At 49.9% G+C, this 27,952-nt stretch overlaps 2 protein-coding genes across 7 annotated transcripts in view; one reads left to right on the top strand and one right to left on the bottom strand.

Moving 5' to 3' along the window:
• The first annotated feature begins 17 nt into the window (after nt 1-17).
• MMRN2 (multimerin 2) lies at nt 18-27,883 on the top strand. 6 transcript variants are annotated; one of them, XM_078077483.1, is made up of 8 exons: nt 18-278; nt 1,361-1,405; nt 8,392-8,520; nt 8,614-8,720; nt 8,821-8,901; nt 9,664-9,828; nt 9,988-11,712; nt 14,650-15,870. In XM_078077483.1, exons 1-8 carry the CDS (start codon nt 115-117, stop codon nt 15,033-15,035), a joined length of 2,802 nt encoding a protein of 933 aa, XP_077933609.1. In that variant the 5' UTR covers nt 18-114; the 3' UTR covers nt 15,036-15,870. The 6 variants fall into 6 exon arrangements, with proteins under 6 accessions (XP_077933609.1, XP_035935185.2, XP_077933612.1 ...); XM_078077485.1 differs by lacking the exons at nt 18-278; nt 1,361-1,405 and adding exons at nt 1,731-3,885; nt 27,364-27,883 and having other exon boundaries at nt 14,650-14,801; XM_078077484.1 differs by lacking the exons at nt 18-278; nt 1,361-1,405 and adding an exon at nt 1,731-3,885 and having other exon boundaries at nt 14,650-14,801; nt 15,679-15,870.
• Nucleotides 22,663-27,952, bottom strand: part of BMPR1A (bone morphogenetic protein receptor type 1A) — a 35,222-nt gene continuing 29,932 nt past the window's right edge. The window contains exons 10-11 of the mRNA XM_078077487.1: nt 26,676-26,806; nt 22,663-26,588 (exon numbers count right to left, since the gene is read on the bottom strand). Coding sequence (XP_077933613.1) covers nt 26,463-26,588; nt 26,676-26,806 — 257 coding nt within the window. The 3' untranslated portion in view covers nt 22,663-26,462. The remainder of the gene's footprint in view (nt 26,589-26,675; nt 26,807-27,952) is intronic.

Raw genomic sequence — 27,952 nt, forward strand, 5'->3', positions numbered from 1 at the left:
TCTTTGTTGTCCCTGTGCTTTCTTTTCCTTCTGAGACTTAACTTGAAGACGACGTCACCCTCACCAGCAGTTTGTGGAGTCCCTTGCTGCGGCTGAGCCTGCCCCACTGCCAAGATGATCCTGACACTGCTGCTTGGCCTCGGAGGGCCCCTGGGCTGGGGGCTGCTGGGGGCCTCGGCCCAGGCCCCAGGTAGCGGGCTCTCGGATCCACACAACCCAAGGCCGCCTGGGGTCTGGAGGGGGGAGGCTGAGGACACCGGCAGGGACCCCAGCAGAAGGTAAGGAGGACCTCGACCTTGGGGGAGGTCATGTACATGATCCAAGTCCCAGCTCAGCCAGGACAGGTCTCTCGGGACCCCAGTTACCCATCTGTGAAATGACCTACTACTATCTACCTGCTGGGCCAGCTGTGAGGCTGAATGAGGTGCCAGGTGCCAGGCTCCCTTCAAGAGGCCACCCACAGGCAGCCGGGACTGGGCACCCCAGGAACTTCCCTGCCTGGCCCATGGCGGGGAATGGACCTGGAGGCCGGGCAGGAGCATTTCTTGCCACCAACCGCTTAGCATGGGGTGATGAGGGGAGTAGTTCCAGAAGTTTCCAGCTGGCCTGGCAATGGCTCTTGTTCTTCGAAATAAGTAAACTCTGACAGTTGAGCCTAGGTGAGGCTGGCCTGGCCTAAGTCATAGAAGACAGACACTCCTGGGGACTGGATTTTTGTCTGATTGCCCCCGGGGGACTGGCGTGGGTCCTCAGGCTGAGGGACAGACAGCGAGCAGACAGGGTGCTCTGCTCTATTTCCAGAACAAGGAGGAGGCCACAGCATCCAGGGAGCTCCGCTTCAGTGCCCCTCTGGATATGGGTAGGATGGTCTTGGGACTGAACCAGGACACCATTTTCCAGCCTTGTATTTGTCCAGGCCCTGGGGCCCCTGCCGATAAGGTGCTGGGCCTGTGGGTCCCTCCTTCGGGTCCTCCACCGTCAGAGCAGTAGGTCCTTTACTGGGTCCATCTTGGGCTAGTCACCTTGCCAAGTGTTATCTCAGCGAATCCTCCCAACAGCCCGGGTTGCCACAGAGCCCGAGGCTCAGAGAGACTAAGCAGCTGCCACAAGATCACACAGCTAAGGAGAAACCACGATCTCAGTCTGACTTCAGAGCTCATGTTCTGGTCCCTGAACACTCAGAGGCAGCCCCAACCCCCAGATGTGCCTAATGTGCCTACCGTGCCCCTGACCACACACACACACAAACCAGGCTTGGTGAGAGTGTTTATATGGATTTAGAGGGTGAGAGGGGTCAACTTACACCCACCCAGAGTCTTCCATTTGGCTCTCTGAGATTCACTGTCACGTTGGCTTACAGAATGAATCCGCCTGGGACAGTTCTATACAGCTCTGACGCTTCAAGGTGAATGTGTTTGTTGGACACTTTCCTGAAAGCAGATTTGCCCATGGAGAGGAAAGAATAAGCAAGTGCACGCCGACTCTCAGTGAGGGGGGAGCTGGCCAAGTGGGGAGCCGCCCCATCTCTGCCCCGCCACCAGGCCGGCTCCGTGCTGATGGTGTGGGTGATTCTTGGTGGGGGACTCCAGCCACCCAACTCTGATTTCAGGTCCAAGAACCAAGCCTCCCTTCCCCAAAGCCACTAGCTCCATGCCCCTTTCTTTGGGCTGCCTGCTTCCTTTTGATAAAAGAGAGGCTCAGGGTTCCAGGTGGATCAGAAGAAGGTAGGAGACATTCCTTTTTTTCCACACCCCCTTGCTATGGGGAGGGACTTGTGGGCTGCTCCATGGAGCTCACTCATCCATTCCCTGGTCGGTCCCAGTGTGTGCGGATGTACATAGAAGGGCGTCCCAGCCCAGGAATACCCTGGTCCTGGGGGAACCTGGGGGGTCCCAGCAGGCCTGCTGGGTCTCCTGCCCACAACCCAGAAGCTGCGGTCCCCACAGGCCCAGCCCAGGTTGTCAAGGCCTCCGGAGGGGCTGGTGTGAAAGGAAGGAAATGCTGCTCAGCTTCCTCGGGCTGATTGCTTCCCGTGCTCTGTGAAGGGAGAGGCGGAAATGGTGCTCCAGCCTCCCTCCTGCAACAGGGGGAAGGGCAGGTGGGGCCCGGCAGCATCAGGGACAAGCCTGGTGGACCCTCAGCCCCTGGCTGCCAGAACCAGGCCTCCCAGCCTGCATTAGCCCCGCCCCCACACCTGTTTCTGGTAGACCCTGGACATGGGCTCAGATTAGACTATTTCCAAGGAGAAGTTCGAACAGAACAATTTGGTGCCAGATGCCAGGTCCCAGGGTGGAGGTGGGACATGGTTGGGTGCTTCCCACGGCTCTGGGACCCCCAGCAACATGTGTATTTGGACTCCGTGGGGAGGAGGCTCTTCCGATGCTCCCTGGTTTTGGTGGGAGTGGGGTTGAGCAGCGGTTTAGCAGGTGGGCTCCTCAGAGCCCGCATTAACACCCCTGCAGGGCTGAGCCTGCATTGGGGACCAAGCTGAGCCCTGGGCAAGGTGCCCCATCTCCACACTGCGGTGACAAGGCAGCTCCCTCGGCTCTCTCCATGCTGTGAGGCTCAGAGGAATGGGGACGCCACCCAGCTCCTAAGTGACAGGTCCGAGCATCCAGTGGGCTGCAAATCCCGGGTGCCCGCTGTCCTGTCCCCCCAGGATGGGCGGTAGTGTAGGAGAGGCTGCTCCCAGCTGTCCAGCTGGCCCTGCCCGCCAGCATCAGCTCCTCTTGGCCCACGCACAAGTAGCATCTGTGATTGAGTGCAGCTGAGCGCTGGGGGCCCAGGGGAGGCCTGCACACGGCTGGAGGTCACACAGGACGGAGCCCAGGCCACGCGTCACGGCCGTGGCTGCACCTCCTGCCCCTGTTCCTGCCGCCAGAAGTACAGGGCCCTGGGCGCACTCGGGGAACCCCCACTCTGGACATCGAGTGGGCCTCAGGCTCCTCTGCCAAAGCCCCTTTCCAGCTCAAAGACAAAGCCCCGCAAATTCTCCCCTGGAGTGGTCGTGTTCAAGGCCGCATTCGAGGTCTCAGAAAGCAAGGGTGCAGAGAACACGCCCTCCTTCCCCAGAATGACGGAAGGGACAGCCAGAGGCGGGCTCTGTTGGCAGTGAAGTGTCCCAGTGCACAGTGGCAGCGGCACATCCATAATTCGGGGGGCTCCAGCTCACAGCCCTCTCCCTGCTGGAAGCTGGCTCAGCTTCCCCCATAGCCCCTCCCTCCGTCCCATGGGAGGGGCTGGAGGTGCCAATCTTCTCCCCATTGCCAGGACTGGGGAGGGGGGAAGGGCCTTGCTCACGGTCACCCTGAGCCCAGGAAGGGGGACGGCAGGGGGGCGCCCAGGCTTCTGAGCTCGCATTAGAAGCTCTAAAGGGGCTAGCACTCTCCTGACTGGGGCAAAGCCTCAGGTGGGGGCCATGTCAGAGGCCCAGGGCAGCCCAAACTCGCTGGAGGATCCCTGCACTCATTTCTAGGCTGGCCCCAGGGGATGAAGGTGCAAAGGGGGCACAGTGAGAACAATGGGAGCTTCGGCGAGCCGGGCTGGGGGCTCAGGCTCAGAGGGCCAGCATGCAGCTGCCAGGAGCTGGAGGAAACCAAAGCAAAGGTCAGGAATGTTCCCAGGGTTTCTGGGCCAGCGGCCTGTACTATGCCAAGGGGATAGGGCTGCCAAGGGTTGGGCGGGGGGGAGCGTGGGCAGGGAGAATAGTTGGAGCCTGAGGTTTGGGCAGGTCAGGAGAGAAAGTTCCTGGGCAGGAAGGGTGGGCGGCACCACTTCTGGTTCCAGGAGCCCGAGGTGGAAAGTCCCAGTCACTGGCTGGCAGGCTGGACCAGACCCAGCTCGCCTGGGCACAGGCCTTCTGGACCCTCCACAGCAGTTCAGAGGGTGAGCAATGAACAGAACTTTGTTTTGAGTGGGTGTTTCTGAACCTCGGCACTACTGGCATTTGGAACTGGCTAATTCTTGGCCGCGGGGGTGCTGGGCTGTGCTGTGTGCATTGCGAGGTGTTCAGCAGCATCCTTGGTCTCTGCGCATTAGATGCCAGGTTCACGGCCACCCTCCCAGTGGAGGAAGTCCCTTCCCCCCTACACCCGCCGCCCCCCCCCCCCACCAGGAACCACTGGTTAGAGAAACGCTTTTCTACAGGCCCATGTTCCAGCATTTCCATGGGGCCCAGGGTGGGGGTAGGGTGGAGGCTGGAGTTTCTGGTCCTGGAATAGTCTGTGCAGGTGGCCATCTCACCCGTGGTCCCTAAACTCTGGGCCCAGCACTGTCACAGTCGCTCTTTCCACGTTGAGTGAACATTCTTTGCCTAAAGTCAGGGCCAGCTCCATGGGCGTGTGACCTGAGCCCTCACACAGGGCACGCCCACAGAAGGGCCCTACACTTGGTTTAATCTCTATTGTTGTCCCACATTGTCATTTTGCACTGGACACTACAAATTATGTAGTCAGTCTCGTGTAAAATATTTATTCTCTCTCCCTTTACGGAAAAACTGTGCTCACCCTCTGGGTTAGAGTCAAACCTTCTGCAAAGTTCGTTGAGACAGTCAGAAGGCCCTGCCCCCACTGGTCCCCAAAGGCAATGCTTTGAACTCTTTAGGTGAATCCTTTGGCATTTACCCCTGTGTCTCTAACTAACATGTTTATATTGCTACTTCTTGGGACATAGCATTATCCGTGATTCAGCTCTCATTCCCACTCCATACTCCAACCCCAACACACATGCATAGGCGTGCAAGAATGTGTGCACGTGCATACGTGGGCACACACACACGCACTGCCTATCCATCATCCTCCCATATTGTCATTTTGAGTGTTTACATTTATACGACTATGTATGCTACTCAGAGTGAAGACTCGAAAAAAACCTATGAATCCTCCCTCCCCCTGCCCACCCCCCGCCCCGCACACTTCATATTTTTGGTCTTCCCTGGAATAAACAACTGTCTTCATTTTTTTGTTTCTTTGGCTTCGTTCCCTGTGTCTCTGTCACTACTCAATCCTAAACTCTTGGCCACTTGTCCACATCTGCTCTCCCCTTTCATCCGTGTCAGGTGTTTGACCACTGTGTCTTCTCGGTGACATCGCTCCCAGAGCCCCAGCTGTGCTCCAGTCTGGACACTGGCCCCACACCCACTGCCCACCACTCTACTGGGCTCTCCCTTCCCCCCGACTCCCTCCTGGAACGTCTGTCTCCTGAGGCCGTGCCTTCCTCGTGCTTGGTTCTCTGGCCTGTGTTGGTGGAGTACCTCTGGCACAATGGTACTCTGTCCTGGGCTGTGACTTAGGATGACCCAGAGAGCTTTAAAATATTGATGCTCAGGCCACAATCCCAGAGACTCTTGCTTCATTGATCTGGAGTGGAGCCCAGAGGCTCTTCTTTATAAAGTGCTATACAGTGGTTTTGATGTGAAGATTTGATGGCAAGATTGCAAACCACTCTTCTAGTAGCTCCCTGATGAGGGGTCCTGGGGTGTGCAAGGTTTTGAAATCTGATTTGTTGAAAATGTCTTTATTCTGCTCTCTTCACTTTGATTGATAGTTAGGCTGGGTATAGGATTCTAAATTGGAAATGTTTTCCTTCTGTATTTTTTTTAAAAGATTTTATTTATTTATTTATTTATTTATTTATTTATTTATTTGAGCGGGTTGGGGGGGGCAGTGCGAGCAGGGAGAGGGACAAGCAGACTCCGCGCAGAATATGAAGCCCAGTGCGGGGCTTGATCTCACAACCCTGAGATCATGACTTGAACCGAAACCAAGAGTCAGACGCTTAACTGACTGAGCCACCTGGGTGCCCCCATTCCCTATTTTGAAGGCAGTTCTCCACTGTTTCCAGTGTTGCTGTTGAGGGGTTCAAGGCCATTCTAAGTGCTAGTGTGTGTGTGTGTGTGTGTGTGTGTGTGTGTGTGTGTGTGTCTTGATTTTTCTCTCTAGAAAGTATAGAATTATTTTCATTTCCAGAATTCTAAAATTCCATGATGATATTGAGTTTTTTCCATCATATTGAAGGTAACTGGTGGACCCTTTGAATCTGGAGGTTCAAGCCCTTCACTTCTGTAATATTTGTTTGATTTTTTTCATCAACGATTTCCTCGCTCTGTTCTCTTTATGGAACTCCTATTATTTGGATGCTGGATTTCCAGGATCTATTTTTCTGATCTTTCCTCTCCTGTTTTCTCTTTCTCTCTTTGCTCTTTTTTTAGGAAAATTTCTCTAACTTTAACCTCTAACATTTCTATTAAATCTCCTTTGCATTTCTACTGTTATATTTTTAATTTCCAAGGGTCCTTTTCATTCTCTGAATGTTCTTCCATTTTTAAAATAGCTTCCTGTTCTTTCTTGGCTGTAGTAACTTCTTTTATAGATCTGGGGCTATTATTACAAATTTGAGGGACTTCTCTTCTCTGCACAGTGTTGGGTTTGTCCAAGTTGATTTTTTTTCCAATTGCTTGTTTTTGACCTCCCTCTTTTGTACTAGAGATTTTTCTCAGGAGTCACCTTGGACGTCTGCCCACTTGAGAGTAGACAGACTAAGAAGCTGACTGGAAGCTGGCTGTACGGATGGAGCTTTCTGACCTCTTTTGTCATAATATGTTCTGGGGCTATTTCACTGGGGGAGCCCCTCATGTTATTGCTTTTAGCTCTTTCCTCTTGAGTGGTGTCATTTTCCTGACAAGCTTTTTCAGTCTGCTACCAAGAGGGTAAAACCTGCCCACCAGGCTTTTAGGAGCCAAGTGGGAAATCAGCCTGGGGGTCCTCAGCTTTCAAAACAGATATGGTCACTCAATCTCCCTCAATCTTTCCCCCTGCCCTATCCCATCCCTGTGTGCCTGGTAGCCCCAGTACAGAGACCAGCTCCAGAGAGTAAGATCCCAGCCCAATGGCCACTCCATCTCCAAGGCCCTGAACACTGCCTCCTAATATCTGACAAGTGTGGCCATTCCTCTCCATACCCACCACCATTACCCATGGAACCTGCCAGCATCTTCCACCTAGATCCCTGACACAGCCACCTACCTATACCTTGCCCCTTCTTGTCCTTTCTGTACCCAGGAACCAGGGTGGCTCTGTCATGTCACTCCACTGCTCAAGCCCCCCCCTCCACACACACAACTTTCCGTGCTTTCACTACAAGGTCCAGCTCCTCAGCTAGCACTCAAGCCTCCACAGCCTGGCTTCCCCTTACCTCTGCAGCCCTTCCCTGGCCCAGCCCCTGCATTTCAGCGGGCCATAACCTCTATCACAGCCCCTGGTGCCAAATTATCACCTCCTTCTGAAAGTCTCCCCAGCTAGCACCTTCCACACCATCTGAGATTGCCTGCTTTTTCCTGGGGACCCTGGGGGGAAGGTCTGTTCCTCCATATTGGCTCCGAGTGCTGCTGAGCTTTAGCCCAGCACCCAATCCCGAGGAGGTGCTGAGCTAAGCCGAGCCATGGAAGTCATTGCCGCTTGCAACTCTGGAGAGCTCCGTTCTGGGAGCTGATTACCAGGCGAAGGACCCTCTGACCTATTCTACTGAGCCCTTCAAGGCTGTCACCGGATCAGTGAGCTGGGGCTGTGCCAGCCATGAGCACCCCTGCTCCTGGGCATTTGCAACCACACACACTGGTAAAGGGCAGAGGTGGAGAGGCTACCCCTCCGGTGTTCAGGATGCTGAATGTGACCCCCTAAGCACCCTGTAGGACCTTGCCCAGAGAAGGGACTGCTCAGCTCAGCTGTCTTCTCCCACAACTGTTTGAAAGCCCATTTCCATAATGGCCATCACGGGGAGCGGCCAGGGAGCAGGTGCCCTCCCCGCAGCCTGGTCCCTGTGAGGAAACATGTGAGTGGTGATGGGGCAGGGCAGCAGGGTTCGCTGAGCACTTGTCAGGAGCCAGGCCCTTGATACTCATCCGCACACCTGGAGGAGGGTATTATCATCTCCAGCTGAGGATTGGGGAAGGGGGAGCTCCCTAAGTGCCTCCCTCAAGGTCACACAGCCGGAGTGTGAAGGATTTGAACCCAGGACCCTCCAGCCCCAGCAGCATTATGCTGCCTCCCTGGCACCAAGGGAAACAGTGAGGGGCCCTCCTAGCTCCGTGGGTCATTTTGCTGTGTGATTTGGAGGCTGCTCTTCAGCCTCTCTGTGCTGGCCCCTGCTCGAGGGCCTTCCTGGAAGGCGTGGAGTAGATGCCCTTGCAGGAGGGTTTGTGGAGCTTTTGTCCTGGAGTCGAGGGATGAATAATGCAGAGTGCTCCCCTCTCAGGCTAATGGATTCTAGAATCCCGGGCATTGGGTGGGGCCGGGAGGCCGGGGTGGGGCGCTGGTACCACTGTTGACCTCTAGGAAGGGTCCTGTGGGACCTGGGCGTGGCTCGGCAGCCCTCTCTTCTGGCTTGTTTTTCCAGTAACTGGTGCCCTTACCAGAAGTCCAGGCTGGTCACCTTTGTAGCTGCTTGCAAAACGGAGAAATTCCTCGTCCACTCACAGCAGCCATGTCCACAGGGGACTCTGGACTGCCAGAAAGTCAAAGTCATGTGAGTGGGGGCAGGATGGGGCAGGGCGGGCCAGCCATCCGAGGCCCACGCTGGCTCACCCTGGAGTCACTGAGCTGGCCCCTCTTTCCCCAGGTATCGCATGGCACACAAGCCGGTGTACCAGGTCAAGCAGAAGGTGCTGGCCTCCGTGGCCTGGAGGTGCTGCCCCGGCTTTGCGGGCCCTGACTGCCAGCACCACGGTAGGGCTCCCCGGGGCTCCCTCCCCTCCAACCTCTGACCCCAGAGGTCAGGCAGTTCCTCTGACCTGTGGGGTCACTATCTGTTGCCTCCTCTCCGCAGATCCCACGGCAATCCCTGAGCCTGAAGATCTAGGTGATGGCCTCCAGGAGCCTTGGGATGGGCCAGTCGGCTTTGAACCTGGTATGCTGCTTCCCTAGAAGGTGCAGGAAGGGCAGGCAGGCAGGCAGGCAGAACCCATGTGCCCAGGCCCTTTGTCTTCTGATAGGGTGGTGCCATTTCAGGAAAACTCTGTGCCCAGAATCAGCAGGGGCCCTTCCGTGGCTCTGTATCAGCTTACCCCCACACCAAGGAGGCTAGAGGCACAGGGCCCTCTGTTACTACCTGCTGGTAAGCACCACACCCTTTTCCTTGACTCCATTTTCTGAGAAGGACAGCTTCATCTGGCACCTTCCCTGACCCTTGAATGGCACAAGATCCCATGGCCTGGAAGAAGCTTTCCCACATGTGTCCTACTGGGGCCGGGAAGTCATACTATCCTTGGTCTAGAGTCAGCACAGAACCACCAAGAGGCACCATTTGTGAGGCCTTTCAAGGCTGGGCCACGTTCGGGATGGCGAATGAGTTTCATCATGTGGTGAACTCCTTATCTTTTGACAAGGGCTGCCTCAAATGATGTTGAGAGGCCATGTCCACACAGCTGAGGAGGAAAGTGTGCCGTGATCGATTAGTCATGTCTGCTATGGGTGCTGGGATGGGGGGTAGGGCTCATGGGCATGCATTTCCCCTTCTGGAGCTAAAGGCTGCTACACTCCTGCTCGGAGGACATCAGCACACACCTCCCTGATATTTCCATCTGAACCTGGAAATTTCCTTTTCTGTACCTCCTGATCTGCCCAGGCCTGGGGAGTTAGACCTCCACGCTTATCTCTCATGTGTCTTCAGGCCACCCGGCGGCTGAGCCCAGCAACATCATGGAGCGGCAGGAACACTTGCTGGGAGATCTCCAGAATGACATTCACCAGGCGGCAGACGGCCTCCCGGGCCGGTGGAAGGCCCCGGCCAGCAACCTCACAGCTGCCACGATCAGGGCAAATCAGACAGAGCCTGGTGAGTGGCAGGCTCCAGGGGCTGAGGCAGAGCCTGCTCATACCCGAGGGGACAAGAGGAAGGCCCAAATCTCAGAGGACCCCCCACCCCCGCCCAGTCCTTGCCCGGGGAGGGGTGTCTGCTCCTGCAGGGCTGGGTAAAAGCGTGTCTCTGTTGCAGAGGCGCCTGGCAGATCTTTGGAGCAAGTGCTACTGCCCCACGTGGACGCCTTCCTACAGGTGCATTTCAGCCCCATGTGGAGGAGCCTCAACCAAAGCCTGCACAGCCTCTCCCAAGCCATAAGAAACCTGTCTCTTGATGTGGAGGCCAACCAACAGGCCATCAAGGGGGTCCAGGAGAGCTCGGTGGCCAGGGCTGACTTCCAGGAGCTTGGGGCCAAATTTGAGAGCAAGGTCCAGGAGAACGCCCAGAGAGTGGGGCAGTTGCGGCAGGACGTGGAGGAACGCATGCACGCCCAGCACCTCTCCCTGCAGCAGTCGCTCTCCGCGGTCGAGGCAGACGTGGACGCCAAGTTGAAGAGGTTCCTTAAGGCCCAGGAGCCCGTGGGGGCCAACGGCAGCCTGGTTCCGGCCGCGGCAGGGGCAGGGGCCAGGCCAGAGCCGGAGAGCCTGCAGGCCAGGCTGGGCCAGCTGCAGAGGAACCTGTCGGCGCTGCACACGGCCGCGGGCCGCAGGGAAGAGGAGTTACAGAGCACCCTGGCAGACATGAGGGCCACCCTGGCGCAGCACGTGGATGAGATCAAGGAGCTGTATTCGGAGTCCGATGAGACCTTCGATCAGATCAGCAAGGTGGAGCGGCAGCTGGAGGAGCTGCAGGTGAACCACACGGCGCTGCGCGAGCTGCGCGTCATCCTCATGGAGAAGTCGCTGATCATGGAGGAGAACAAGGAGGAGATGGAGCGGCAGCTCCTGGAGCTCAACCTCACCCTCCAGCACCTGCAGGGCGGCCACGCCGACCTCATCAAGTACGTCAAGGACTGCAACTGCCAGAAGCTCTACTTCGACCTGGACGTCATCCGCGAGGGCCAGAGGGACACCACGCGCGCCCTGGAGGAGGCGCAGGTGAGCCTGGACGAGCGGCACCAGCGCGACGGCTCGTCCCTGCAGGCTCTGAGCGGCACGGTGGCGGCGCTGTCGCGGGCGGTGGACGCGCAGCGGGAGGAGGGCGAGCGGGCGCGGGCCGACGCGGCGCGGCTGCGGAGCCAGCTGCGGGCGCTGGACGGCGAGGCGAGCGCGCTGCGGGCGGCGCACGGGGAGATGCGGGCCGAGGTGGGCCAGCTGCACAGCTACTTCACGGCCCTGCTGGACGACGCGCTGCGGCACGAGGCCGTGCTGGCCGCCCTGTTCGGGGAGGAGGTGATGGAGCAGATGGCGGAGGAGGCGCCCGGCCCGCTGCCCCTGCGCTACGAGCAGATCCGCGCCGGCCTGCGGGACGCCGCCAGCGGGCTGCGGGAGCAGGCGCTCGCCTGGGACGCGCTGGCCGCGCGGGTGGCGGCCCTGGAGCGGGCGGCCGAGGCCGGCGGGCCCACCCCGGCGGGGCTGGCGCAGGAGCTGGAGCGCCTGGACGCCGACCTCCGGCGGGTGGGCCGGTGCTGCGAGGCTTCGGGGGCCTCCCCCCGCAACCGCTCCCTCGAGGGCCTCCACGAGGCGCTGGCCGCCACCGAGCGCGACTTGGAGCAGCACCAGCGCCTCTTCCACAGCCTCTTCGGAAACTTCCAAGGGCTTGTGGCTGCCAACGTCAGCCTGGACCTGGGGAAGCTGCAGACCATGCTGAGCAGGAAAGGGAAGAGGCAGAAGGGTCCGGAAGCTCCCCGGAGGAGGGACAGGAAGCAAGCGGAGACTTGGGCGGATGAGCGTGTCCAAGGGCCGGTGCTCTGGGAGGCAGGTGAGTTCCCCAGCCGCGGGAGGCTGGGTGGGCCTGGGGGGACAGGGCTGTCAGCTGGGAGCTCTTCGGCCTCCAAGAAGGCGAGGTGAAAGAGAATGGGGAGACCAAGGGTCAGGACTATGCAGGGCCGGCTCTGCCCTGATCCCCCTTTCATTCAGGGCCAGGGGCCTCTTATGGTACCTGAAGTATAAGCAGGTAGAAGTCACAAGAGCCAACTGTCAGTGAGCGGGCACAGGCCGGCCACGGAATGTTTGAGGCTCCTAGACACTCGGCTGGTCACTGCCACCCCGCCTGTAGAGCGGGCGGGGAGAGCCTCCCTTTCCTGCCAGCCCCAGCCCCCAGTCCCCCCATCGCAGCTCTTCCTGTCCTCCCGACTTCACCCCGTGCATGTTGAATCAGCTCCCCTGTGTACAAATATGTGAACGGGGCCTGGTGTGACCTGCCACGGGCAGTACCCACGCGCGGGGAGTCCAGGGGAAGGCCTTGGGCCCTGAAGGGAGCTTGTTGTGCTGACATAGTTGACCCGTCTCGCTGCTCCGCGCCGGGTCCCCTTTCTCGGCCTTTGCCATGTTGACTCATCATAAACCCCAGCGGCACGTCATCACTGCTGTCCTCCCTGCAGCTCAGTCAGGGGAAGTGTCCCGTTCACACAGCCAGTAAGTGGCACAGGGAGCCCTGAACCCTGTCCAAGCTGGCTCTAGGGTGCTGGCTCTTGCCCTGGGCCCTGGGCAGCCGCCTCTGAGCCTTCCCCGCCCCTCCCTGAGCGTGGCCCTGGGAAAGCGACCCCTAGACTCCGTGCCCCAGGTGATTCTCCCCTGCTGGAGAGGATGGCCTCGGGGCTATGGCCACCTCCTCATCCAGATGCAGGACCGGGTACAAGGCCGCCATCCGGGCTTGTCTATACCCCGGTGTAGCCTGGCATGTGGGAAGTCTGAGGCCAGGCTGAGGATCCCATCCCAAGCTCTCCCTGCTCCTGCCGACTCTCCATCCTGGCCCTGGAGGCCTGGGGGCCTGGGGGCGGTGGACAGAGCACGGTCTCTAGCACCACTTACTCGTCTCAGTTTCTCCCTCTGTAAAATGGGAGAATCACTACCTACATCGAAGACTTGTTATGAAGACTAGCAGATACATTTACCGAATACCTGACCTAAGGTCTAACATTTAGTAGAAACCAGTCAACGTCTCCCCGTTTCCCCAGCATTTTCAGGGCCAAGGCTCTGCACTAATTCTTCCAGCTTTTTTCCTCCTGCGAGTGGTGCAAGGCCTCAATTGCCTGAGGGTGTCTGAGTTGGCCACTGCAGTAGTTTATTTCAAAAAATGTTTTTCCTTAAAAATAAAAATTCCCGCTTATTTGTCTTGTAGAAAGACCACAGGTCTTGAATTTGTGCCCTGCAGGGAAGGCCACTCTCAGTTTACCTGCTAGTAAATCAGAGAAGCACAACCCTTGAGCCTTCTGAGGGGCAGGTTGGGCCCAGGGGCCGGTAGGGTCGGCCTGGAAGGCGGGACTGAGCGGCCGGCAGGCTGGCTGCAACGGGTGGAGAGAGAGCCAAGTACCGGCAGAGGGCGCGCTGGGCAGGCATCCCTTGGGCTGGGCGGGCGCCCCACCTCCTGGCTGCTGGGGGAACTGCAGAGCCAGCCGCGGGCCTTTGACGGGACACAATCTTACTACAAATGGGAAAGTTATTCTGAACTCTCCAATTCTCAGAAAATCTTCCAGAACCAAAGAAGAACAAAATTTTGACATTCACAAGACTATTGCTGGACCGGGAGCCAAAGAGGTGGGGCTGTAGGTGGGATTAAGGCACCAACCACGATGCAAATTGCCCCTCCTTTAGGCCTTGCTTGGTTTTAGCCCCTAAGAAGCGGGGAGTTTGGTCTCAACCAAGAGACACAGAGAGAGAGATACAGAGAGACACACAGAGAGTTGAGGGAGCACATGGGGAACATGACTTCATCAGTGCCAAGGCCAGTGTCATGGCCAGAACCCCCCGGGACTCACCCTTCCCGTTTCCTGGCTCTGTCCCCCACCCCGCCCGAGAGTCCTGGCCAGGTAGCTGGGTTGGCTCCTTCCTCACTATACACTCACCCTCTACACGGAGAGCCTCCCTCTGGCTCCACGCCTGCACGTGGGCCTGGCGGGCCTGCCACCCATGTTCTCTTCATCTCGCTTGTCCTCCCATGGCTGGCTAAAATGCTTTTTTACGTGGGAAGAGCACTGGAAATCAGGAGATCCAAGGACAGCTGCCAGTGTGGTAATTTACTGTGTCTTCTGGAGCCGGCTTTCCCTTTCTGGGCCTCTTTCCCCATCAGTAACCCTAGGGCTCTGTGCAACAGTTTGAAAGCATTAAGATGACCCGCTTGAAGAGTTTTCTTGTCTGGTCCCACCTGCTCTTCTCTCTCCAAGGTCCCGTGCCAGACATCCAGTAGGAAGGATGCTGCAGCGTTCTTTCCCTCACCAGTGTTAGCATTATTACCTGGAGGATAGGTAGTATTTTCTCTCTTGCCCTTGGGTATCTCAAGATCCCCAGGAGGTGGCAGTCGTGTGGAAGTCAGAGACCCGGGTGCCTGCCCCGTCTTGCCCTGGGCAAGCCACGCAGCTTTGGACAACCAGTTAAGCACTCAGGACTCAAGGTTTCCTCAGAGGGGGGGTACTTACCTCTCAGGATGTTGGAAGGAAAGGGGAACAAATGAAAAAGTGCTTTTTAAAAATGTACACTCGTAGAGACAACCGACTTGTATTTTCCTCTCAATTAGTGACCCAGTGAGTGTTGGCCAGTTGGCTCCCACCCTCTGAGGCCGCTATTGGGAACACCTGGGTTACCTAGAAATAGTGAGCTATTCCTACTGTTAATAAGGTGAGAAGGGCGGGTCTCAGGGTTTGGTTTCCCACCGGGGGGAGTGAGAGATGTCACTGAGCACTTTCCTCCTGCATTCCAGGCTCCCCTGTGGCCTTCTATGCCGGCTTTTCAGAAGGCACGGCTGTGCTGCAGACAGTCAAGTTCAACGCCACTTACATCAACATTGGCAGCAGCTACTTCCCTGAACATGGCTACTTCCGAGCCCCTGAGCGTGGCGTCTATCTGTTCGCGGTGAGCGTTGAATTTGGCCCGGGGTCAGGCGCTGGGCAGCTGGTGTTTGGAGGTCACCATCAGACCCCTGTCAGTTCCACCGAGGAGGGGAGGGGTAGAAGCACGGCCACGACCTTCGCTATGGTCGAGCTGCAGAAAGGCGAGAGGGTGTGGTTTGAGTTAACCCAGGGATCAGTCATCAAGAGAAACCCACCAGGCACTGCGTTCGGGGGATTCCTGATGTTCAAGACCTGAGCGCCGGGCACAGCCCTGCCAGACGTCGTGGACTCACCCAGCTCTCCTTGGCCTGGAGCTCTGGCCAGGGTTGGTCTGGAGACCATCAAGTTGGTCTAGTTCTTCCTGGAAAACTTCTGCAAAGACGATGCGGTATTTGGGGCCTTCCTCTAGATGCACTGGGTTTGCCTATTTCTTAATGACGAGAAGAACTGGAAGGCTTCTGTCTGGGCAGAACCTGGCCCGGGGAAGTGTGAACCTTAGCTTGGCGTGCCGTCTGAGGCAGGATGGCGTCGTGGGCTTCAGCTCTTTGCCACACCCTGGGTCCTGCAGCTTCTTTGGTGTGTTGCTCCTCCTGTGGTTGGAAATTTTGAACTTTCTCCCACTTCTTCTCCCTGATCTTATGCTAGAAAATCATTCCTCCCCAGAAGGACTATGTTTAAAATGGAGGCGACATCTTGGACAATGTTGGAAACCAGTCTCCACCCACTACAGGGCAGTAGGAGAAAACCGACCTGTTTGGCTTCTATTAGAAATGGGGACAAAGGCCTCGTTGAGTTAACCAAAGGAAACAAAATTTCCTTTCCCTCAGTTTCGGTCCTTCCTCGAATTTATCTGTAACCTTAATTCCACTTCTTTTTCTCCTTGCCTCCACATGATAAAGGCCAAGACATGCCAAAACATGAACTAAAATGTGTACAGCCTTCACCCTTTTTACTTCCTCCACTCGCTGATGACCATCCTCATTCTCATGAGCATCTCTAACCAGGAAGGAGGCTGAGGGAGGTAGGGAAGGACGATTGTCAAAATCTCCTTCGGTAATGATCAGCTCTGGAATAAAGCAATGCCCTTCAAATCTCGGCCTGGTTTCTTTATGGAGAGCGAAAGGATTCGGTAAAGGAGGTAGAAATATGGGACAAAATGAAACGATTTGGGATAAATGTGACTCTCATGATTCCAGGCTGTGTTTGCCGTCACAGTTCCAGTAAGTTCTGCGTGACACGTGCAGAGCCCCCCCAGCAGGCTGCGGGGAGAGTACTGGCTTAGACAGTAACACTTCGGAGTTGCAGCTGTTCCTGCAGTATCAGTGTAGGGTTTTCAGGACATTACAGTCCCTGCAGCAAACGGGCTTGCGAGAGCAGCCATCTGGTTGTCAGGACATGTTCGTGTTGTGGTAGTCAGGTACCCCATGTGTGTGGAACATACTCTTCTCCATAACAAAACTGGATTGGATTGGGCAGTGAAAAAGGACAGGAGTTGGTTGTCAGGGCTCACAAGGGTCTCAGCCCTTCTCCTTGTTTCCTAAGGGTCATTAAATCAAACAGTTGTCCCCCAGAACTTATTTCCCACTAAGCTTTGTGTGCTCGATATGCTAAAACATCAGCGTTAAAAGGAAGAGTATGCCAGGCCACTCTGGTGCGGACGGTAAATCACCACCTCTTGAACTGTTTCCATCTGTGGTATGAGGCAGTCGGTCTAATAGCTTTCATTAAGTATCTTGGTGTTTTATTACCTTGACCACAGGGTTGACTCTGGCCTTCCTGCCCTTCCCTCCGGCCAGGGCCTCTTGCCCGGTGCAGCTCTCAGCTGCCGAGACTAATGGCAACCCAAGGCATGATGTACTGGGGCCGTTCTCGCCCGAAGGTTGGAGAGCCGGTAGCCCGTCGCCCTGGCCGCTAGAAAGACCTTGCCGTGTCTTCCGTCTGCTCCATCTCGCTCTTACTGGGCAAGCTGTACTGATGACTAAGTGGAGATCTGAGGGTGGTGCGGTCTTACCATCTAAGATTTTCGCTTGGAATGGCTTGCACATAATAAGCAGAGTGAATTGATCTCCATAAGGGGCACCTGCCCCCCGCTGCTCACGTGGCCGCTGCTCTTAACAGGGTTATGAATGCAAGCGCTAACTGGTAAACTCGGCCAGCAGCGTGGACGAGTCCCTCCAGAAGTTTCTGGGATGAGAACTAGAGAAACAATGGTTCTTTTAAATAGGATGCTTTCCATTCAACAAAACCAATTTCACAAAACCTTAATATCCAGTTTAAGTGCAAATTTCCTGTTTAAACACTTCTATAATGAGGACACCAGATTAACAAGAATTCTAAAGTTCACTTGACAGGTTTTTATCTCCACTAAGGCATCTAATATTTCTGGGTGCAGACTCTTTGCCAGTGCTCCCTAAATAGACCCCCGGTTACCCAGGCCAATGTTAGGACACCCTTCACTCGTGGCATCCAGAACAACGCAATGGACTGAGCACAGAGTGGTATCATACCTCCCCAGATCTGATGGAGAAACAGTTTGAAAAATAATACTGAAAAACAAGAAAGGGTGCCATAAGCCGATCAGAAAATTTTCATAATTTCTGCAAAAAGGGAAGTAGAAGGATTGACTATAAAATGAAATAGCAACAGGAAACCATAACCCAAAACATTTGAGACTGTTGGAGATGGGAGCGATTTCAGGGGAACCCCAAACTCAAACTCAGCCCCTAACACGCTTGGGGGGAGTGAGTGGAGGAGGAGCAGCCGAGGGGCAGCCCCAGCGGGTCCCGGCTGTCGCTTGCCCCTGCTAAGCGGCTAGCAGCGGTGGCCTCTGCCCGGAGTCCGGCAGCGCGGGTCCATCCTGGGCCCCCAGCTGCAGGTGGCTACGGACTCTCTGGAGGCAGGAAGCTCCCAGACGACATGCACAACCTAACCGAAATCAGGGCCCGCGGCAGTCAATCCCAAGGTGTGTCCCCACACACAACATAATGCCAAAGTAACACCTGATCTCTGCTTTTATTTCAGAAACAACTTGTAGTTTAGAAACTGTGGAGAGGATATGTATGGTCTGTAAACAATGTTTCTGAAAGCTCTCCTTTCCTCTCATGCTCTGCCACTCTGCTGGTATCCCAGGACATTTGTCTCAAAAACATCCACAACTCCAGTCTAGCTCTAGCCTGAGCGGGATCGCTCCATCCTCCTCTGTCAAGAAAGCTCCCCCAAACCTGGCCTAACAATGACAAAACTCGCTGAGGTGGGGGTGGGGGGAGGTAAATACGCAGAGTGGGAAAAGCCTGAATCCTAGGCAAGAAGAAAGGAGCACTTCTTAATTGTTGCTCTAAGAAACCGCTGTTGCCCCATCACTTCTTGATAAAAACAGGAAGCCGAGAAACACAGAACTAAGGGGAGCAGGGGTTCACACCAAATACAAAGGTGAGCAACTATGCCAAAGTGCCAAACATTTGTGGAAAACTAGTGTCATGAAGAAGAGGATCCAAAACTCAAAAAACTGAAGATTTTGGAATATACACGTCTCTAGAAACAATACAGGAAACTAGAAATCTTATTTGCCACTCAGGTCCTGGTCTCTAAATACCATCCTTCCTGAGGGGATCAGAGAGCCTTGGAGAAATGGCTGACTCCATGGCTGGGCAGGGAAACTACCAGATGCCCTTGGAACATCTTTTAAGTGCCAAAAAGTAAGAAGTGCTCAAGAAAAGATGAGCACGTGGAAAAAGGACTCAAGAGCCAACTTGATGAGCTTCTAGTAGCCAAGTCTGGATCAATTTGAGCATCAAAACAAATAATGACCTAATAGACTCTAACTCATTGCATAGAATAAGAATCCATGAGTTCCTACTGATAATAAAAAAATAAACAGGAGAAGACAGACCTCTCCCTTACAGAATGCCAATTAATGAAGTAGATGTAATAATGCAAGTAGAAAATCACTACTTTGTAAGCACTGATTCACATTAGAATTACATTAGAATTAGAATTAGACACATTAGAATTAGAACACAGTCTCAAATGATCTCCATAACATAGTAATTACAAAGGGAAAACCACCACTTTACAGTAAAGAAACTAGGTTTCACCTTGAACAAGGGGTTGACAGTGACATCATTAATAATGGGACACACGCCATGGCCTCCCAATGGGATGCCCTGAGAAGGACACAAATATGTCCACAGAAACTCTGGCCTTTTACTCTAGAAAATGTATCACAAAAAAACAGAAACTGGAGAACTGTTTCAGATTAAAGAATGAGACATGACAACTAAATGCAATGCAAGATCCTGGACAGACTCTGGACCCGGGAAATGTGCTCTCAAGGACTTTATTAGAACTGGGAAAGGTCTGCAGAGTATGGTGTTGCTGATAAGTGTTATGGTATCAATGTCAACTTTCCTGATTTTGAAAATCATATGTAACTGGTTTTGTAATGGAATATCCTTGAAATACTTAAAGAGGCACGAGCTCTGTAATCCAAGTAGTTCAGAAGAGGTTATGTGTGTGTGTGCTCAAACGTTCCAACACCACACATTTATAATTCTTATACACATACACAGACTAACAAGGCAGTTGTGGCAAAATGTAATAGTTGATGAATCTGGGTGAAGTGTAAATGGCATTCTTTGTACTTTTCACAACTTTTCTGGAATTTTGAAATTATTTCCAAATAAAAAAAATTTGGTTGAAATAAACTTAGTAAATGGGCTGGAAAGCAGAAGGTAAGACGGATCATATAACAGACATGTTAAGAAATATGGAAGAAACACCCAGGGGACCTAATATTCGTCTAATAGGAGTTCTAGAAAGAGTAAAGTAAAAGAAGGGAAGGGAGGAAATAAATAGTGGAAGCTCCCAGGTCCAAGGAAAGGTTAAAAGTACCCAGTCAGTACTAACACAAAGAATACATCTAGACATGGCAAGCTTAAACTTCAAAACATCAAAAAGAAAAAGAAAATTCCGTTTTGTTTTTTAAGATTTGAGAGAGAGAGAGAGAGAGCCCTTGCAGGAGCGTGCACAAGTGGGGAGGGCGGAGGGGCAGAGGGAGCGAGTCTGAAGCAGACTGCCGAGCGCTGAGGCCGACGTGGGACGCGATCTCACAACCTGAGCTGAAGCCAAGAGTCAGATGCTCAACCGACTGTGCCACCCAGGCACTCTGAAAATTGTTTCTTGAATGAAAAAATAAGTTAAATGACGAAGGACTGAATTAGACACACATCAGACTTCTTACTGGCAACAGGGATGCTGGAAATATCTTCCGTTAGATTTGATCTCCAGCCAGTCGAGCCAAGAATGAAGACAGAATCAAATAGTAAGTTTTATTTTTAGGTGTTTGATTGAAATGCCTTCCATTGCAGTATTATTTGTGCCACAGCCTTTCAATTCTTCCTTTTTAATGTCTTTCAACGTCTTCTTGGATTTGAGTCCTGCAGCAGAGCGACAGAGAACAGAACGGCAGGTGCACTTCATCACCCTGTCATCACCCAGATTTTAGCTTTGCTTTACAGATGGCTTCCCTCTCAACAACAAAGGCCCTAGTCCTTTCTTCCTCTAGCCTGAAAATATTTCCAACATGAGCATTTTATACCGACTTTTGACTTTTGAATAATGGTAACATTTCCGGTTCCCTGTATAAAATTTGCGATATGGGAAGTGGGGTGGAGGGAGGAAGCAGCATCTAGAATCACCTTGAACTTCGTTCTGAGCATACATGGGACACTTCAGAGTAAAAGTGATGAGACAAAGGCCAAGAAGATACAGTTCAGAGGAGTAACAGGTCGGCCACATGTATTCCACCCAAAAACAAGAATCACAGTCTCCACCTCCAAGGGCAATCACGGATGAACCTTTCAGCCCTAGCCTCTGCTTCTAGCGGACATATTTTGCGTGTGTGCCTTTGCGCCTGAACTGTCTCCTCTTTCTGATTTCCAGCTTTCGTTCGGTTGACTTGCCTGTTTCTGCTCTTGCCCTGAGCTCGCAGCATTTAACTCCCCATGACCCGTAGGGGACCGCTGCCATTAAGTGGCCTCTCCGAACACGACCGACTGGCCACCTTCAGGGCGCCGTGTCCACTTGGCCGGGTACTGCCAAGGGCTGAAGCAAGGCTTTCTAGGAACATGCATCTAACTTTAGTGCCAGAAAAGGTCCGTGCACTAGCAGCAGGGAGACAGTTCTCCAAGTGAATGAAGACTTAATGACTAAATTAGCATCTGCCTGAAATTACCTACAAGAATCAGATTATTCTGGAAGAACAGTGTCCTCATTTCTTAGTGTCTTCTGTACTAGTACTACTACTACTATTAAAGAAACCTTGGAAATTGTCACTATTCCAACCAATCAGTGAGAGTAACAGATTATGCTGGGAAGGAAAAATGAATATGTTGATCCAGGTTTGGGGTCAACCTTTTACAGACAGAAGGAAAGCTAGCAAGTATTTGACAGGCCCAGGAAATCCCCGATTCTTTACCAAGCTGCATGAGAGTGCATGCTCTTGTTTCAAGAGACCATCTTATGGGACACTAAACGGGGGTTCCTGTGAAGAATCTCTAACAAGCTATTCCTAAACATGCATTTTTGGGGGGAGACATCAACTAGTCCCAAATCTTTTATGACGATTTAGTATGTCCAGCTGCCTAAGGCATACCAAGGTTTGCTGACTGAATGAATCGACACACATCCGGAAACAGCTCTGACAGGTGGTGAGACAAAGTGCAGGAGGGGAGAGGATACTGTTGCAGAGCAGAGGGCAAGCTACCTTCCGCCCTGAAGCTTCAGCTTTTCACAAAGCATGTGCTGCAGCAGGAGCACAGTAGAGCTGGATGAATGGATTCCATGACTGTAAGTAACAGAAACCAGGCGCTATGCTAGCAGAGAGAGAAGGAAATTGGAAGCAATGACCTGTCCAAGTCGTGAGATGAACACTCTCTTGACACGAGCAGGAGTGTGCACGAGAAACCCTCTGGGCAGTAATACGGGCCACACTTAGCAAGAACCTTAGACTGTTTTTCATCTTAAATAATCTTTTAAAAGTTCCTGTCCACTAGTCCCACTTTCAGGAATGTAATCTAAGACAATAAATTTATGATTTAAAAGATCTATGTACAAGGATGTTCAATACGTTCATTATATTTTTTAAAACAATGGAAATAACCCAAATATTCAATAGGGAATTACAAAAATAAATTATTCCATCTACTTGGTAGGATATTATGTAGTTAATTTTTTAAAGTTACATTCTCAGTGGATATTAATGACATATTATGATGTCAAATTTTGTAAAAAAAAAATATGCAGCAGAAAAAAAAGACTGAAAAGCAACATTCAAATGTAAATAGGGGTACATGTGGCAATAGAATTGTGATTTTATTTGCTTCTTTATTCTTTCCTGTGTTTTCTAAAATTTCTGCAATGAATACATATTTTTAGATTCAGAATTTTTTTTTTTTAGGGGCACCTGGGTGGGGCTCAGCCATTAAGCGTCTGCCTTCGGCTCAGGTCATGATCCCAGGGTCCTGGGATCGAGCCCCGTGTCTGGCTCCCTGCTCCGCGGGAAGCCTGCTTCTCCCTCTCCCACTCCCCCTGCTTGTGTTCCCTCTCTTGCTGTGTCTCTGTCAAATAAATAAAATCTTTAAAAAAAGAATTTTTTTTAAAGGGCAACAACCCTTCACTGTAATAGGTTTTCAACTGCTCTATGTACACAAAGGAAAGTGTGTGGTCACTTACCTGCCTTGTGTTCCACACTCGATTTCCGGCAGCTGAGATGCACGTCTCAGGGACGCATGTATGTATACTAACTTATCTGTCATAAAATCTCACCAGACATGTGACTTCTGATACACAATACAGTCCGAGTATCACAAAACACATCACTAAAGTATACTAAAATAAGGTTATTTACTTAAAAATGATACATTGGATGTAATCTATATATAGAACAAAGCAATTAATGGTAAACTTAATAAGGCACCTTTTAAACCAGATGCTGTACAAAATACATTTAGTGTGTTACATATCAAAGATGAATCTATATTTTTGGTGTTTTACAATTGCATAATAAAATTGTTTTTAACCCTTCTTTCAATGTCTATGTACAACTTCCCTAATTAAGCTATAATGATATTTTCATTTTATACAACATATACTACATTTTAGTTTTTAAATGAGCAAGGACAATGGTCACTAAAAGGGCTTAAATAATTCCACTGAAAGCATAGTACAGAGCACGAGCTAAAATTACAATAATATATTTAATCCTTTGCAAAAGCAGTATTCACATACTTTCCTTATGGGATGATCATTACATGTGGCTTTGTATGCTGCTGCCCGAGATTTAATTCAGTTTTTATGAACATGTCAGTTCTCTGCAGTTTTCACTGTGACTCTCATAATAGCACTAAGGCAAGAGAATGAACTGCTACCCTATTTTAACACCTGACCGAAGCAAATAATAAATACTACCCTTTAAACAGTACAAGAGCTACAACAATCTTTTTTAAAAAATCAATTAGTATTTCATTGAGATTATTTTAGATACTTGCAACATTTCCAAACAATGTGTATGCAAAGAAACACAAGTGATTTAATTTATAAAATCTTGCCTGGAATAAATTATTCATTATCAAATTTGATCTTGGGCCAGTTTAAGAGATACAGGATTCTTTAAAAGTTGCGTTACATTTTTTTCTAAACAGAAGAAAAGCATATGAAAGAAAAAGGTACTGAGTATTTTAGAGTGAATAAATAAAAAACCCGGCCCATTCTAGGAAAACATAATTTTCAAAAACTATAGGCCACTTTCTAAGTTTAGGGACACTTCCAGACATCGGAAATGCAATATAAAATGTTGACTGAAAGATCTTTTGTGAAAACATTTCCAGAGAAACTAGATTCAAATATTGTACTTCAGAAACTTGTTCAAAAGAAAGCACAGGGAAAGCTCAGAATGAATGCACTGAGGCGGATCCTGGTGTGCCTTTAATTCTGGAGGTATTTACCAGTATAAAGGGAATTCAGTAAAAGGAATTTTCTTTTGAGGGCTAACTTCTGTTGTATTCAGGTAGCTTTGGGTTTTTGCTTGTTTTTATGTTTTACTTATTTAAAAGGATGACAGACAGAAGCCACACATTTTTAAAATTTTTAAATTTTAAATTTTTAAAATTTAAAATTTTTAAATTTTAAGTGGGGCCAAATAATGGCTTCTAGGGTTTTACAAATTATTAACTATAAGGTACTATGTAATACTTCCTCAGTCTTAAATATTTCACTTACTGGATGAACTTAGAAATTTAACAGCGAGAGTAAGGAGAAGAAAATAAGTTTCATGCATATTTTTTGGACTTTGGGATTTCAAAATGGCATCATTTGCTTTTTAAAGAACACGCTACCTTAGAAAATATTTTTATTGAACAAGTTGCTAAAGTTAATCCTTGATACTACTCTTAATAGATCTATTTAAAAAAATCAATATAGTGGTCTTGTACTTATATACTATCTGCAATTGTCTGCTTTCACCCACTATTTCAACATTTCTAAGAATAAGTTTGCCTTTCTTTACATACGTTCTTTGTTAGTAAGACGACAAATAATGTTCAGGATTTACAGTTTAACCAATAAAAGATAAAGCAAGATTAACCTTAGATTAAAATCAGAGCTCAGAAGTGTTCTTAAGTCACAAGGCAACATGGATTACAATCTCTCTCAGTATAGGGGAGGACATTCTGAAAGAACATGTTATTGGGTACTATCAATATGCACATTTACTTATTTTCGTGAACACTTCAAATTTTAATTATGTTAGATGAAAATTACTAAACTTAGTCAAAACTATTAAAGCAGATTTCAAATTTGTTAAGTTTGATATAGAAATATGTAAGAGTTTCATCCTTAAATGCCAGTCAGATTTTTGGTAATGGATGGATACATGCTCTGATTCCTCCCCTTTAAAGACTTTTAACTATGTTGTGATGTAATCACATTTATTTTATGTTACATTCAAAGAAAACTATTTCACTTTATGCACCCATGAGTTGTTTACTCAGGATAAGACAATATTTAAAAGGCATTGGAGAAGTGTAAGTTTAAGTAAATCAGAATTATTCCTTGGGATAACAAGGCATCCATAAAATATGTAGCATTTTATTGAATAACAGCTATATGGTATAGATACAGGTAATGAGTAGATAGTGAACTTTTTTGCCTGACTCTTCATTGTCTTCACAAGTTATAGAACAGAAATCATAAAATCAAAAATCTCAAATGATTTAAATGCCCCAAACAGCTGTTGATAAGTTTATATCAGCTCTGAAACAGAAACTTCTAATTGGAGGATCCTTTGATAAAGAAAAATTGAGATGACAGCATCTTAATGAAAGTATATGCCTGAATAACAAAGTCCTAGATTTGATATACTACTTTGAATGCATTAATTCTGACAATTTACAAGTAGTTCTACATTATAACATTTTTTTCTGATGATCTTTTAATTTTCTTCCCTTAAGAATGGGATATGAGGTACACATGAGAGCTGGTTTCTACAGTATGAATGTATGTACATATATAAAATATGGTTGTAAAGGAGGTGTTTTGCAAATAAAGCATATTACACACAAAATATAAATAACTTCCCTTTTAAAAGTTACTGAGAATAAAGAATATAGAACATGATTATAGGCACTTACACATTGCTATCAAATGCAGTAATTAGTAATTCACTTCAATAAGAAGTGTTCTCTTAGAAGGTTCATGGCATTGGAAGTTCCAACTTTGGATAAGATGCTTTTCATGACAAAAGTAAGAATTACCGAAAAGAAAGAAAGAGAAGGAAGGGGGAAGGGGGGGAGGGGAGAGGAAGGGGAGGGAGGAAAGAAGAAAAAGATGGTGATGAAAGGAAAATAGTCCAAATTTACAGACACTTTAAACTTCTTTTGGCCTTTATATCAACTTTTATGTTAAAAAATAAAGTTGGCAGAGAAGCTATCACTTGCAAGGTAAATAAATGGTTTTTATGTGACTGGAGAATCTTGGTCAGATAATGCATTTTTAAAGCACAAAACCAACAGCCACCAGCATCTTCCTGTGCATTCATAAATCATTTTCTTCTAATTCAAATGGCAACAGAGGAATCCTGGTGTGTGCGTGTGTGTGTACACACACACCAATATCAAAGCCTGACAAACCATCAAACTACTGTATCCCAAACAGATCATAATCCATAGGCTGTTTACAAAGGTGGAATACAAATAGATTAATTTTCCTCAGGTAGAAGGCAAAAGTGTGTATTTCTCCATCTCTGCTGAATTCATTTATCTTCTTAAGGCTTTCACAGAAAGCACCATTTTATGAATAGGGAATTCAGTACCCAGAGTTTGACTGGAGACTTATTAATAATCAGGATTGAAGTCTTGATGCAGTTCATAAAAACCCAATAAAAAAAAAAAAGGCATCAAAAACCACATTTAAAATAAAGCTGTCCATATATAAAGAACAAAGTGTTTAGAAGTTCCCAGCTTGTTATTCTACAGAGTACTGAAAGGTTTAGTATTAGCAGCCTGTGAAGGTGTAGTGAGGAGAGAGTCTGAGAACCAAGTCAGCATCCGTATTCTACTCTAACTCCACCCGCTCCTTGGGTGAAAACAGTTCTTGCAGTCTAGAATTGCTCCTCATGACTGTTTCACTGTCAAATCTTTACATCCTGGGATTCAACCATCTTGGCAAGTGTCTTCTTGATTCTCAGAGCTGTAAGTCTGGAGGCTGGATTGTGGGCCCAGCATTCTGACATGAGCTTCAGAACTGCTCGTAGACACTGAAAAGTAAAGAGAATATAGTGAGCACATAAAGATCTTTGACGACACTTACCAATCACTTCCTCAGGGGATGGAGCTCCACTTACTTCATCACTGTTCCATCGATTGGACACAATTGGCCGCAAACGCTTCACACACACAACCTCACGCATATCTTCGTATGATGGATCATTGGGCACCATATTGTAATATGGCAACTGGTACTCTTCTACTATCCCTGTAGGGAGTGAGAAAACACAGTGGGCACAAAAATGGCTGGACAAAATATATCAACCTACTCAGCACCTCTTACTGAACTATGGGACCTACATAAAGAAGAGAATTATAGAGTGAATGATTCACTTTTAATAGTAAATGTGTTTTCTTCTCTTTTTCTATGCCTAAATATTTCCTCTACCTCCATCAGGGTCCCCATCATACCTGTGGACATACCTATATCCCTTAAGAAAAGGTGAAGCGCTCATTTACCTTCAATTTTTATTTATTTATTTTGCGTGTGCGCATGCGTGTGCGCGCGAGAGAGCAAGCAAGCCGAGGAGGGGCAGAGGGAGAGGGAGAATCTTAAGCAGGCTCCATGCTCAGCATGGAGCCAGATGTGGGGCTTGATCTTCCAACCTTGAGATCATGACCTGAGCTGAAACCAAGAGCCGGTCACTTACCCGACTGAGCCACCCAGGTGCCCCTTCGATTTTTAATTTGATTACTTATATACATAATTGTTCTTATTAACGAATGTGGCTTTTGTTTTTTGTTTTGTCTTATTTCGTTCTGCAGTAGAAAGACAACATGATATGCAGAAAAAAGTTAACACAGCAGGCTGGAGACTGCTATCCTTTGAAAAGGCCTGCTTGCAGGGTTGGCGCTGGGCCGGTATCTGGGAACTTGCTGGGTTAACAATTCCCTACACACTCATATAAAACTTTCCCTAAATGATAAGTGTCACTCACTGTGTGCCTAGACTATTTGTACAAACAGTATGGTTTATGCTGAACACCTGCTCTCTTTCTAGGAGTTTGGAATTCTGGTACATGCTAGGTGGAGGGTGCCCATGTGACCAGCCTCCAAAAATATCTTTGGCTACTAGGTCTCTAATGAACTTTCCTAGATGACAATATTTCACATGTTGTCATAACTCACTGCCAGAGGACTTAAGCACATCCTGTGTGACTCCACTGGGAGAGGACTTCTGGAAGCCTGTGCCTGATTTCCTGAACTTTGCTCCATGCACCGTTTCCCTTGGCTGATTTTATCTGTATCCTTGCACTGTAATAAATCTTAGCTGTGAGGACAACTATATGCTGAATCCTGTGTGTCCTTGTAGTGAAATCAAAGAACCTGGGAGTGGCCTTGGGAATCCCTGACA

The sequence above is a fragment of the Halichoerus grypus genome, chromosome 7, assembly GCF_964656455.1.
Source record: "Halichoerus grypus chromosome 7, mHalGry1.hap1.1, whole genome shotgun sequence".
In the NCBI taxonomy this organism is placed as follows: domain Eukaryota; kingdom Metazoa; phylum Chordata; class Mammalia; order Carnivora; family Phocidae; genus Halichoerus; species Halichoerus grypus.

What these genes read in the sequence shown, in the direction of transcription:
- MMRN2 (XM_078077482.1), top strand. Translation starts at nt 3,521, where the DNA reads ATGGGAGCTTCGGCGAGCCGGGCTGGGGGCTCAGGCTCAGAGGGCCAG. An exon ending in GCCAGTCGGCTTTGAACCTG is followed by an intron (nt 8,902 to 9,663) that starts GTATGCTGCTTC and finishes ATGTGTCTTCAG; the next exon opens with GCCACCCGGCGGCTGAGCCC. An exon ending in GGCAAATCAGACAGAGCCTG is followed by an intron (nt 9,829 to 9,987) that starts GTGAGTGGCAGG and finishes TCTCTGTTGCAG; the next exon opens with AGGCGCCTGGCAGATCTTTG.